Raw genomic sequence first — 13,156 nt, forward strand, 5'->3', positions numbered from 1 at the left:
GAGGAGGGGAGGGAGGGAGAGCATGTGGGGGGGTGAGGGGGGAGAAGGAGGCGGGGAGGAAGGGAGGGAGGGAGAGAGACTGAGATTGCATAAAGATAAATTCAAAGAACGAAAGAAGAAAAGGTCAGAGTGGACCTGCGTGTGCACTGGCTGTTCCCACTTTTAGCAGCTGCCTAAGACTTTGCAGGGCTTGCACTCTTGTCTCCTCCAATTGCTCTCTTAAGACGCCAGCTCTCCTGTTCCTATATCCTTTCCCTCCTTCGCTGCTGTATTTCTCTGTGCTCTACCTGACTGTCCCCATGTTTTTCGTATTGCCTCTTCTCCACTGAGGAGTAAGCTTCACCAGGGCGGACGAATCAATTCCACACAAGCAGCATTAGAGGCAAGACAGAGAGAACAGGCAAGAGCCTGCTAAAAAGGCAGATCAGCATTTGTGAAGTGGAGAATGCTCTGATTTGGAACAACTGCCCTCTAGTGGTGCAATACGCCCACTGCCAACCTCACAGTATCTATGAAAATTGATTTCGAATACGTCAAGCCCACCAGCGAATAACCCTTCTGTATGCTAGAAAGACACACCCACAAATAAAGCAAAAGACGACAACGGCTCCATGGGGCTATACTGCGAGATCAAGGAACCTCTGAAGGTGCACTCTCATGCTAACGGTGCGCAAAAGCTAAGAAAGATCCTGGGGCAAGAGAGCGTGGGAGATGGGCAAAATTACGCACTCAGGTGCTGGGCTCCGGATGCTGGAAGACTCAGAGGCCCCGCCTGCCCACGGCCGAGCGCTCTCTATTGGCAGATTCACGGAGGTACCGCGTTCCCGTTGGTTCAGCAGTGGGAAGGGTCCGGGCCTACGAGCAGCGAGTCCAGCCGGCCGCAGAAGCCAAGTCTGAAGCCCTTAAAGACGCAGGGGTGTCGCGTCCTGGCCCTTAACACAATTCGAGAAGGCCGCCTGTACCTGTCGGCGGACTATTCCAAGACACTCTTTCCACGGCCCGCAGCTGCTACGCGGTTCCAGCCTCGAGACGGCTCGCGCAGACGCAGTCGGCGCACGGTGCGCCCCCGGCAGCCCCCGCGGCACTGGCCGTCGGAGGAGGCGGAGGGGGATGACGTCATCCAGCGGGGCGACGGGCATTGGGCGCCATTTTGAAAAGGGAAAAAATTCCCTCCCCGGCGGTGGCGGGAGCGGCGGCAGCAGCGGCGGAGGCGGCGGCGGCCGGGGCTGAGCGCTCGGAGCGCCTCGGTCGGCCGCGCTCGGCTGGGCGCGTCCCGCCCGCTCCATGGCAGGTAAGTGCCGTGCGCTAGCGGGTGGGTGGACGGACGGTGGTGGGACGGGGCGGGGCCGGCCTGACGGGCGCGCTCTGTTGCAGGAGCCGGAGGAGGCGGCTGCCCGGCGGGCGGCAACGACTTCCAGTGGTGCTTCTCGCAAGTGAAGGGCGCTGTCGACGAGGACGTGGCGGAAGGTGAGGTCCGACCGAGACCCGGGCGCAAGGTCACTCTCGGCCGCCGGCCCGGATGCGGCGGCCTTTGCCCGCCTGGCCCGCGCTGTCCTGGGAGACCCTCGGCCGGCCGGCGGCTGAAGAGAGGGAGGGGCGGCCGTGGGGAGCCGGCTGGGGACGCCTGCGTGGGGAGAAACTGCAGTGGAGGCCCGCCTCGCGGGTCTGTTGGGGAGACGGCACTGGACGCTAGTCTCGGGAGGCTGTGGGGAGATGGCCGTGGACGCCGGCCTCGGGGGTCAGTGGGCAGATGGCCGTGGAGGCCAGCCTCGGAAGGCTGTGGGGAATCCGAGGAGGTAAGGCGGGAGACACAGATCAAGGCATGCGGGGTAAGGTAGGCTTGTGGCCACAGGTCTCTGGAGTCTAGGGTGTACAACTGTCTTGATTGCAGGCTCCCAGAGACTGTAGGGAGACAGGGCTGTAGACGCTGAGATTGAGCTAGGAGTTGGTACTATAGGATGAGATGAGGCCCATTGGGGGGAGCGGGTAATGGTCCTTAGTCTTGAGGCCCTGTGGGGTGAATCAGGTCTCAGACACTGATGTAGGGGCCCATGTAGTATAAAAGGGGACCATGGACGCTTGTACAGGGAAAAGGAGGCCCATGCAGGGTTATTGGTCTCTGGGCGCCTTCGGTGCGAGCCTGGACTCTGAGACACTGGCTGCTCCGGTGCTCTCCCCGGTGGCCTAGGTGTGCCAGGCTGCCCAATCCTGTCTCGGGCCAGATAGACACTGGTCTTGAGCAAGAGGGACTTACTTGGCCATGAGGTCTCCTGAAGCTCTGCAGTAGTGGCGTTCCACTGCTCAGTGTTTTCTCTTCCTCCGCTGCTCTTTCAAAGTCACTTCCCCAGACTGCCTTCTAAATTTTTGTTTTAGTTTGGTTTGAGTTTGTTTGGTTGAGAAAAAAGTTCTTGGTGCCCAGGCCTTGAACTCCAAGGCAATCCTGTCTTGCCCCATCCTGCTGGGATTTCTCAAGCACACACTTTTCTCTTCTACAATATTATTTGTTTATATTGTGTGTTTGTGGGTGTGTTCGTGATCTTACACAGGTCGAGGTTAAAGGACAACTTGTCAAGAGTTGATTCTTAACCAGGTGAGTCCCAGGTGACTTTACCTGCTGAGCCGTCATACCATCCCCTCCTCCCCACTTACTCCTTCAAATTTACTTTGTTGTTGTTGTTGTTTGTTTTTGTTTGTTTGTTGAGACAGGGTTTCAAGTAGCCCAAATTAGCCTCACACTCCCTGTGTAACTGAGACTGGCCGTGAATTCTCTTTCCACGCGACAGCCCTGGCTGTTCTGAAGCCAGGTTTGTACACCAGGCTGTCCTCAAACTCACCAAGATCTGCCTGCCTCTGCCAGAAACTGAAGATGTCAGCTACCTGAGTGCTGGGATTGAAGGGGTGCCCTGCCAACACCCAGCTTTGGCCTCGAATTCTTTGGCACGCACCAGGTTGCTTTATCTTTCCCCTAATCACAACTTTAAATGAACCTTTGTGGGTCAGTAGGCGGGGAACTGAGAGAGCTTGAGGATCTTGGAATAAAACCTTAGAGACCTGAGCATTAATGTTTTATGTCAGTCCTTGCAACTTGTTCAGCCATCTAATAAACATGGGCCTTTCACGTTGTTTTAAAAGGAGTCTGTTCACCCACCCACCTTCCTTGCCACTAGCAGCCTCTCCTTGGGTCTCCTGTCCTGCTTCTTGTTTCCTTCCCTCACCCTGTCTCTTCCTGCCAGTGTCTCGCTTGACTCTTGACCCTTGAGAACTTCTGGAGGTCTATGGTCCCAGGGGACAAGACCAAACCAAGTTGTCTTGGCCCATAACTGCTCTCCAAAAGTTGCAGAGGTACATGGTTTGAGATTGAAGCCAGATGACTTTTATGTGAAGTAGTTTATTGATTTTGTTTCTTCTGTATTGGCATAAACTATATTACTGTGTTTCATTTTGCATGTGCCAAGTAGGTGATAGGTCAGACTTTCTCCTGTGATTTATTGTAACTGTGGTAATAATGGTGAGTCAGCCTTAATTTCTGATTTCTGTGTGGTTTTATTTTTTTTTAACTGATAGGTTAAATGAATTTAAACTGACTTTATAGAAAGTTTAAATTTATAGAAAATGGCATTCTTCGGCAGTAACACACGCCCTTAAATCCCAGCACTTGGGAGGCAGAGGCAGATGGATCTCTGTGGGTTCAAGACCAGCCTGGCCTACAAGAGCTAGTTTCAGGACAGGCTCCAAAGCTACAGAGAAATCTTATATCGAAAAAAGAAAAAAGAGAGAGAGGAAGAGAAAATGGCATTCTTTCCTATAGAAATCTTGGCAGAAATATTTTGTTGCTTATGTTAAAACTGATTAGATTTGTTGTGTTTTGCGGTTTTTGTTTGTTTCTAGACAAGGGTTTCTCTGTAGGCCTGGCTGTCCTGGAACTCTTTGGACCTGAGTGGCCTTGAGCTCAGAGATCTGCCAGCCTCCACCTCCCCAGATTAAACGCTGGGTTCACGTACCACCTCTGCCTGTTGTTGTTTTGTTTTGTTTTGCATTTTTAACCCCTATTTTAAGTAAAACTTGAGTACATCTAAAATTTTAGTTGGCACGTCTTTTGTATGTGTGTATAATACTGTGGTAATTACCTGTATTTTTCTTTTTAATTGTATGTTCTGTGTTTTAATCCACATACTTCTTAGTCCATCATTTATAATATCATTGTTTTTATCAGACGGAACTGTGGTGTTGAGTTATCAGTGATGGTTTAAAAAGGCAAAGGTATTGGCGACTAGGACTTGTAGCAACAAGAATCACTACCTCAGTCCTATCCAAACTCAAGCTTGAAGAAGAAATGTTAGTGAGAGATAATTAGAAGGTGGCATTTCAGGGGGTTTATTTCATGTGCTGATGCCTGGATTTGAGAACCTAAGGTATGGCCAGATTTATCTGTTGAAACTTGTAGCCTATGAGGCTTTTTGTTCAGCTCTGCAAAATTCCATGTAGCCCTGCTCCTGACTTGTCTTTCTGCGGTCCTGGCCACAGTCAGTCAGATGTGTCCTAGAGATTAAGTCTGAGGTCTTCTGACCTGGCAGGCAATACCCAGAGAGCATGAGGGACAGAGAGCAGGTTGTAAATAGGCAAGACAGGTAGGGCAAGATGAAAAGGGCTTTTGTTTCTTTTTGTTTTTGTTCTGTTTTTAACCTAATAACCTCTGATACAATATTGAACTGCATACACTTTATTTTTATGTGTAAGAATTAGAGCAGGCTGGAGAGATGGCTCAGTGGTTAAGAGCACTGGCTACTCTTCCAGAGGTTCTAAGTTTAGTTCCCAGCAAATATAATGGTGTCTCACAACCATCTATAATGGGATCTGATTTCCTGTTCTGGCACACGGGCATACATGCAGACAGAGCACTAATAATACATAAATAAATACAAATACTTTAAAAAAAAAAGCCAGAATTTTCTGTTAGTCAGGTCACTATTTCTGCTCAAAGTCATGGTTTCATTGTGTGGTCTGTGAGTTTCATATAACCCGCAAATGGAAGCTAGCTGGGCACACAGGAAAATTAGTAATTGTCCTACTGTTGGCCAGATGGGAACGTGGCTGACAATAGTGATTGGCTTTTCTTCCCGTGTTGGAGAGTAGACTACACTCTGGGGACTTACAAGTACTGGGCTTTAGTTACTACTTTGGGGTTGGTTATTTGGGCAGATTTGTGATATACAGTGACTCACAACTAGCTCCTACTCTATCCCTGAACTTGCTTCCTACTGGTGAATATTACATGACATTACAATCTTTTGTGTGTTTGGACTTGGTATACTGAGTCCTCAAGACTTAGAGACTGGCTGCCAGCTCCCCTTTCCTAGGCCTTGCACAGGATCTAGTCAAAATGCAGTGATAACTAACATTAATGAGTGGTTTGTGTGCCAGAAATTGTGCAGAGGCACTACCTGTGCCAGTTAATTTTACCTTTACCCATCTGAAATGTTGCTCTTCCTAGTTTCAGATGTACAGACAAGGCTCAGCTCCATAGCCATACCAGAACAGAGTGAGGGTGTGGAATTATGCTCCCTGTTTCCAAAGCCTGTGTGTGCCTTGATGTTCTGGGAACCAGTTTTAGCTAGCCCTGGGGAAGCCCCTTGTGGAATCTAACTGTCCATTTAGCAGACATTGTACCACTTGCAGTTGAAAACACTGAGAAACTTCATGCTTTAAAAAAGAATGCTTATAGCCTGGTGTGGTACACACACCTTAGATCGTAGCACTCTGAGACGAGCAGGCAGATCTCTGAGTTCCAGGTTAGTCGTGACTACCCTGGGAAACCTCTTCTTGGTGACTACCCTGGGAAACCTCTTCTTGGTGACTACCCTGGGAAACCTCTTCTTGGAGGGGTGGGGGAGATGCTTATCAGATAAAACAAGATCAATAGTAAAAAGTTCAAGTGTCTCCTCATTTTCTCAAGCTTAACATCAAAAAGTAAGCCTCACAGACAAGTAGTAACTGGAGCCCTGTAAGACAGACTACTTTTTTGGTTTTTCGAGACAGGGTTTCTCTATAGCTTTGGAGCCTGTCCTAGAACTAGTTCTTGTAGACCAGCTGGCCTCACAAAGATCCACCTCCCTCTACCTCCCAAGTGCTGGGATTAAAGGCGTGTGCCACCACTGCCTAGTGCCTGGCTGCTCCTTTTAAAACAAGTTTTCAGTCACCTCACAGGGAACCTGAGGGCCTCTCCTTTTTTGTGTTTGTTGCTTTTTCAGAAGAAACTGATGAAGGAGAGGAGAGTCTTACATTGAATTTGATGCTTTTGAGCTTCATATGACAAGATCAACCAGTGGGATAACAACTAGTTTCATTTCAGAACTTGAAATTTTAACTGTCTTGTCTTTGTTTAATAACTTTGTAATAATTTATTTTTCTTCATTTATGTCATTTCTACACCTTCCTCAGTCTCTTCCAATTCCTCCTATATCCCCCCACTACTTCTTAAATACTTGACCTCTTTCTTTATAATTGTTACAGACACACCCACATACATAAGGAAGAATAAATACAACCTATAGAGTCTATTTAGTAGTATTGCTTTTATGGGTGTGTTTAGGACTGGCCACTTGGGGTTAGATAACCTGTTTCTTTTTAAACTTTTATATTTGGAGAGCAGATGTCAGAAGACAATTTAGGGGAATGGTTCATATGGGTTCCAGGAATTAAACTTGGTTCATCAGTTTTGGTAGCAAGTACCTGTCCACTGAGCTATCTTACCAGGCCTGTCATTTCTTAATTAATCCATGAAGTATTGCTTTAACTTCAATGTTAGCTTTTTTTGTTGTTGTTTTTTGTTTTGCTTTTAACCTAAGTTAAGGTAAAGGTCTATGTGCTTAACTCCAGGGTGAACCCTGGTGACTGATTATAAGTGACTTGGCAAACTGGGTGATCCCACAGACAGAGGGAGAGAGAGAGAGAGAGAGAGAGAGAGAGAGAGAGAGAGAGAGAGAGAGAGAGAGAGAGAGAGACCCTCCTTAGTGATCATGTGGTGTTTCGAAAGAAACCTGAAATGTAACAAATGAAGGGAAATTAGGCTAAAGTCAGAAAGTAACTATGTTTCATTGAATGTAAAATATCTCAGCCCTGCAGTGGTGCACTGCTGGTTAATCTCAGCACTCAGGAGGCAGAGGCAGGCAGATCTCTGAGTTCCAAGCCAGCTAGGGCAGTTAAGTTACACAGAGAAACCCTGTCTCAAAACAAAAAAAAAAAAAAAAAAAAACTCATAGATAGTTAAATGTGGGGAATGTGGTGTCAGGGGTGAGATATTTAATCACAGTCTTTATGTGTTAGGATTGATTCTGCATGCAGAAAATGGAAATTGGTGGTTATTATGGTCTGTCTACTTTTTCCCTTTCTTTTTCAGTGACACAAGGTATCTGGGAAGTTGAATTGTTTCCTGTCTGAGTTCTGCACACTGTTGCAGCGTTTTCATTCTGCCTGTAGGAAGGTGTGTCAGGGAAAGCATCAGTGAAGCGAGTGATCCAGTAGTAGTAAGTTTGCAGTGGAACTCAGCGGGGGGAAAAAGAAATCAGACACCTCCTCTCCCCAAGATCCTGCAGTTCTTCCTTACTAGGTCAGCCACTTGAATCTTTAAAGTTAGCTCTATGATCAGAGAGTTGGCCTGGTCACAGTTACATAATCAGGTGTAGTTTCCAAGATTGTGTTTACCATTAAATGAACACTGTTTTTAGTCCTTGATGTGAAATTTTCTTTTTATAGGGAGATCCTGGGTTCAGAGTGTGTTCAGCAGTTACCAGTTGTGAGGGCCCTGCTGAGCCTTGATTGTCTAGAAACCACACCAAAAGATTTATGATCAGAAAAGTGCAGTGTTTTTGTTACTGGTTACAGTACTAATCTGAATGTTAAATAACCAACTTGAAATATTTGGATGTAACTATATTTAAGCAGGGGTTCCTTTTCCCCTCTGCAGTCTATTGAATCCTGTCTTCTGGACCTCTCATCTTGACCTTTTTTCGCTGTTACCCTGTGGTGTTACCATCCTTGCGTCATTACTCCTCCTTCTTCCTGTTCAGGATTATTCTTTTCCTGTCTATTCTCAACAGGCCACTGATCCTTCTTATTCCATCACATTGCACCTTGTTGGTAGATCCCTGCTCTAGCTGCTCTTCAAACCTGCCTGTGGACTCTGGCCTGTCCTTTTACTTGATGTCATGTTGGGCTTGTCTCTTCAACTTGATGCCAGTCAGCACAGAAAGGCAGGATGCATGGAAAGGCATTGTGCATAGATGTGGGTACAAACCCTGTTTTCATCCTCTTACTAGTTCTGTGTCAGCTTAGCAGAATACTTCTATTTCCCCATCCAAAAAGTGGGGACTTTACCCATGACCGTTACAGAGTCGATGAAATTCCTGAGAAATCAGAAAACTTTGGCAAGCAGGGACACACAGCTGGTTCCTAGGGTTTACCATAGAGGAGCTGACCCTGTGCTGCTGTGGGAGGCACGGGAAAGGAATAGTGATATAAGGCTAAAGAAGTCAGCACAGTGCACTGAAGGGATGCCCATGGTTGGCCTGGGAAGTGCAGAAATGAAGTTTAGTCAGTGGGTAGGGCATTGCATCCTTGCTAGATCTAGGATATGTAGAGAACCAGAGAGAGTGAGCACTGCACAGAGGAAGGTAGAGGTGGAGAGGAGAAAATCAGGGCATGAGAAGAAGAAAATTATGTGAGGTAAAGAGTGCTTTGTGGAGAGGCTGGAGAGATGCCTCAGTGGTTAAGAGCGCTGGCTACTCTTCAAGAGGTACTGAGTTCAGTTCCCAGCACCCACATGGTGGCTCACAGCCATTTAAAATAGGATCCGAAGCCCTCTTCCAGTATTCAGGTGAACATACAGACAGAGCACTCACAAATAAATAAATAAATAAATAAATAAATAAATAAATAAATAAATAAATAAATATCTTTAAAAGGCTGGAGGGGGGAGTGGGCTCAGAGCTTAAGAGCACAGCTACTCTTCCAGAGGTCCTAAGTTCCAGTCCCAGCAACCACATGGTGGCTCATAATGATCTATATTGATATTTGGTGCCCTCTTCTGGTGTGTAGGAATACATGCCAGAACACTGTCTATATAATAAATTAATAAATCTTTAAAAAAAAAAAAGTTTTGTGGAGAGGTATAAGAAGCATGGCTTTCTGAGAAGTAAGAGAATCTGACTTGGGCCTTTGGCAAGCAGAAATGCCTAATAACACAGTAACTATATGAAGGTGAGACTGGCTGTGGGTGGAGGAGCATAAGTTCTATGGAGAAAATCAAACTCGGGAATTTGTACAGGTTTCCACAAAGAGCCAAATGGTAATAGTTCAGGTTTTGCACTCTAGACTGTCCTTTCACTTGGTCTGACTTTGACAGTGTGCTATGTCATGTGTTAGACTTGTCTCTTCAGCTTGATGCCAGTCAGAGTACAGAAAGGGAGGACACATAGAAAGGCATTGTGCATCAATGTGGGGACAAACCTTTACTTGCTGACCTCAAACCTTCTTACAGAAGGAAAGTAGCTGCAGCTCATCAAAAGGAGCAGGCCTGTTGCTGCCCAGGTAAAGGTCTACCTTGCTGACTTCACTATAAATCCTGATTCTCAGGCATCTTACTGGAAACACAGAAAAGCCTGTGTGAATTAGACCTGTCAATATTTACTATATCTGAAACTAGAACAGCTTAATTAAAAAAAAAAAATTACTGTTAATGAAAAACAAATTTTATGAAACAGGTTTAATGAAAAGAATGCTATTTATTGTCTTAGCAATTCCTTTAAATGCTTATTAAGAGACAGCTGGTCCTCAGATCTTTTACCAGGTTGGGTCTGTCACAGTTGGTTGTTGAAGTTCATGAAGAAAATTTGATTTCAAAGTGTAGTTAGCAAATGGAGAAGCGATTACTCTTTCTAGGGAATGGTGGGTGTTCTACTCCTTAGTTTGGGTTTTGTTCTTTAGCTGTACCTTGGGATCTGGACCGTCAGGGTTTGGTTTGTGTTTGTTTGGTTTTGAGTCAGGGTTTTTTTGTGTAACCCTTGCTGTCCTGAAACTCTCTCTGTCTAGACCAGGCTAGCATTGAACTCACAGAGATCCTCCTGCCTCTGCCACCTGGCCATAAGGGAGCTGTTATACTCTTGTCGGGTCAGGCTCCCTAGTTCTTGCTCTTGTGGAAGTGGGGCTTGGGACCAGCAGCAGTAGATAGAAGCTCTCCAAAGTTTAATGTATTTTTGAAAACCTGGGTTTTATTACTGATGACAGATTTTATTCATGCTTTTCTCTGAAGTAAAAGGCTCACTTCTCATTTTCAAAAAAATCTACCACAATGTCAAAGTCTGAAAACCAACACTGGTAAGTGGTTTCAAATGAAAATAGCATTCCGTGGAAACAATGGCAATGAGGTGCCTTTTCTGGAGACAGTTGTTCATGAAGAAGTAGCAAACAGGCTTTGTGAAAACACAGAAAAGGCTGGCTACAGTGTGGGAAGCAAGTCAAGTCAGTAGTTGCAGTGTTCATGGGGACAGTCCTAAGGAAAACTGGCTCTTTGCCTTTTCTTTGGTCACATGGATGTCCTGCAGAGCTTGAGGGGTGCTACTGCAGCATGGTGCTGGGCTGCATGCCTGTGGCCTCTACTCATCCACACAGAGGGCAGCAGTGGTGCAGCAGATCACAGATCTGTGGAATTGTCAACAGAGCTTTGACGCTTGGGGCCTCCAAGGGTTCCTAAAGGTTTTACAGACCAAGCTTGAGTCCCACTGCCATGGAGGAAGCTATTAACAGTGGAATGACCAGAGCAAGGCAGGTTTGAAGAAATCGCATCTTCTTGTCTGGCTAGATTTTATTGTTTTGGTTCCAAAACACAAAAATACAGTGTTATTTATGGAAAACCAAATGGTAGAACTGCAGAAAGGCTAAATGAAGCCTCTCTTGGTCCTCCCACTGTCCTTGGAATCCCTCCTAGGTCACCACCTGTAATTAACAGTGTAGATATTCTCAGCCATCCTTTGTACTTATCTATCTGTTTATATTTTATGATTAATTTATTTATGAGCAGCAGCTCCTCGTGGACTCCTGAATTCTGTTTGTGACTTTCTTATTCGTGTGTAATTCGAGTTTCCCTTGGCAGGTAGTTTGGTGTTTGACTCCTGAAATCCTGGCCACAGCCCTTAGCTATAATTGTTTCATTAGTGTTGTTTCACATGTAAAGAAATTGATTCCCAGGAAGAGTGGGCAGGTCACTTTTGGCTGCTGCAGAGCTGCAGGTGTTCCAGTCAGGAACACATCTGTCCAGATGTGTTTACCCACTGTTTGTGCTCAGATATGCTAGACCACCTTTATCTGTGGCTCCAGTCATTCTTCATTGTAGCTAGCTGTATTGTATTTTGTATATAGATGTCTAAGTTAGCATTTCTATTATTGTGAAAAGACACCATAACCACAGCAACTCTTATAAGGAAAACATTTAGTTGGGGTGACTTGCTTATAGTTTCAGAGCTTCAGTCCATTTTCATGGCAGGGAGTATGGCAGCATGCAGGCAGACATAACAGTCATATATCGTGCAGGCAACAGAAAGTCAACTGAGACTCTGGGTGGTATCCTCAATTTAGGAAACCTCAAAGCCTACTCCCACCTTCTAATAGTGCCACTTCCTATGGGGACCAATTACATTGAGACTACCACAATAGGTGACCTCATTCATCAAACTGCACTCGGTACTACAAGTATTACCATAGTACAATCTTGTATATCTTGTTCATACAAGATTGTACCTTTAGACATCAACCCACTGAGAAGTAGGCACATATCAATAACTATGTGAAATGGTAAGAATTCATTTGCTTAGCATTATAGAATCTCTCTCTGCTTATGTTTAGAGGGCAATTGGCATCTGTGTAAAAAGATGAGATCCCAGCGAGGCATGGTAGCACATATCTTTAATCCCGGCTTTGATGGGAGCAGAAGCAGTCAGAGGTCACTGAGTTAGTTCAAGGTCAACCTGATCAGTGGAGAAGAGTTCCAGGCCAACCAGGGCTATACAGTGAGACCCTGTCTCAGTAGGGAGAAAACCCAATAATAATTAGGTAAGTAAATAAATAAAATAAAAGACATGCAACCTCATGGTTCCATGTAAAGGAATCCTACAGAAATGTGCTGGTGTTTCACCAAGAAGTACTTTGCAGTTGTAGAGCCTAAAGGCAGGGAAACAGTGAACTGGTGAGAGCAACATGGCATGTTGAGTGACGGCACTTGCCAATCAGTGAGCCTGTATAAACTGTGGTAAATACCCAGGTCAGGGTAGCACTGGCAGTTAACATATGTCACATGTGAATGAAGATGGGGGTTGCCATTGAGGAGGTCTTTGCTTTTACTTTGCTGAACACCAAGATGCCTTTCATTTTACAAATAGCAGCTGAGCAGTGGCAGGTCTCCTGTGAACTGTTAGTGAAGATCTTTGTGGATTGACAGTCCATTTTTCCAAGGCACACTGGCATTTGTAAATTTTTCTAGGCCGCTACTTTTTCATGTTTGAAATTAAGGTTTATTTTCTCTTTTAATTACCCTGCTCTGGGCTGGGTATCTAGAACAATGAAACAGCTGTTTAAAAAGCTCATTGTTGATAAAAGCTCATTTAGGCACACACCCTTAATCCCAGCACTTAGGAGGCAGAGGCCAGCCTGGTCTACAGAACAAGTTTCAAAACACCTAGGCTACACAAAGAGACCTTGTCTTGAAACAAAAAAAAAAAAAAAAAAAACAAAAAAAGTTGAGTTACTTATATAAATGGAATCTCTCGGTTCTTTTGTATATAGGAACCTGGGCTAAAGTACTGATCGCTTATAACATCTTGATGTATCCTATGTACTCGACAGTAAAAACACTAGTAGTGATAGGAATAATGCAGGCACCCATATATCTTCTCTCTTGTTAACTCTGACCCCCATGGTGTATTCTGTGCCACTGTGTATTTGTACCAGAAAGAATGGAATTCAAAATTCAGTAGTTTTTTTTTTTTAAATAGTTTACATCATGAGAATGTTTGTGTGCAGGTTTCTATGGTTTAGGTAAAATACTGCGAGTGGGGAAAATTTTAATGGGTGAAAAAGTAAGCGCTGTATACTTTATTTTACTTTATTT

At 45.2% G+C, this 13,156-nt stretch overlaps 2 protein-coding genes across 12 annotated transcripts in view; one reads left to right on the top strand and one right to left on the bottom strand.

Annotated features, from left to right (window-relative positions):
• LOC126498302 (MAPK-interacting and spindle-stabilizing protein-like) overlaps window positions 1-1,069 on the bottom strand; it is a 12,330-nt gene extending 11,261 nt beyond the window's left edge. For 6 of the 10 annotated variants that reach the window (XM_050136808.1, XM_050136799.1, XM_050136801.1 and 3 more), the window contains exon 1: window positions 730-1,055. The gene's annotated coding sequence lies outside the window, so the exon portion shown is untranslated. Of the gene's footprint in view, window positions 1-729 lie in introns of all 10 variants that reach the window. The other 4 variants (XM_050136809.1, XM_050136806.1, XM_050136807.1 and 1 more) reach the window with 4 other exon arrangements.
• Window positions 1,070-1,134: 65 nt separating this feature from the next.
• The window catches only part of Ppp2r2d (protein phosphatase 2 regulatory subunit Bdelta), a 31,345-nt gene continuing 19,323 nt past the window's right edge, over window positions 1,135-13,156 (top strand). The window contains exons 1-2 of one of the 2 annotated variants that reach the window (XM_050136797.1): window positions 1,135-1,291; window positions 1,375-1,467. In XM_050136797.1, coding sequence (XP_049992754.1) covers window positions 1,285-1,291; window positions 1,375-1,467 — 100 coding nt within the window. In that variant the 5' untranslated portion in view covers window positions 1,135-1,284. Of the gene's footprint in view, window positions 1,292-1,374; window positions 1,468-1,735; window positions 1,797-13,156 lie in introns of those variants that run through there. The other variant, XM_050136798.1, reaches the window with a different exon arrangement.

Source organism: Alexandromys fortis, unplaced genomic scaffold (genome assembly GCF_014885135.2).
Source record: "Alexandromys fortis isolate MF-2015 unplaced genomic scaffold, M_Fortis_MF-2015_v1.1 scaffold_3, whole genome shotgun sequence".
Taxonomy (NCBI): Eukaryota; Metazoa; Chordata; class Mammalia; order Rodentia; family Cricetidae; genus Alexandromys; species Alexandromys fortis.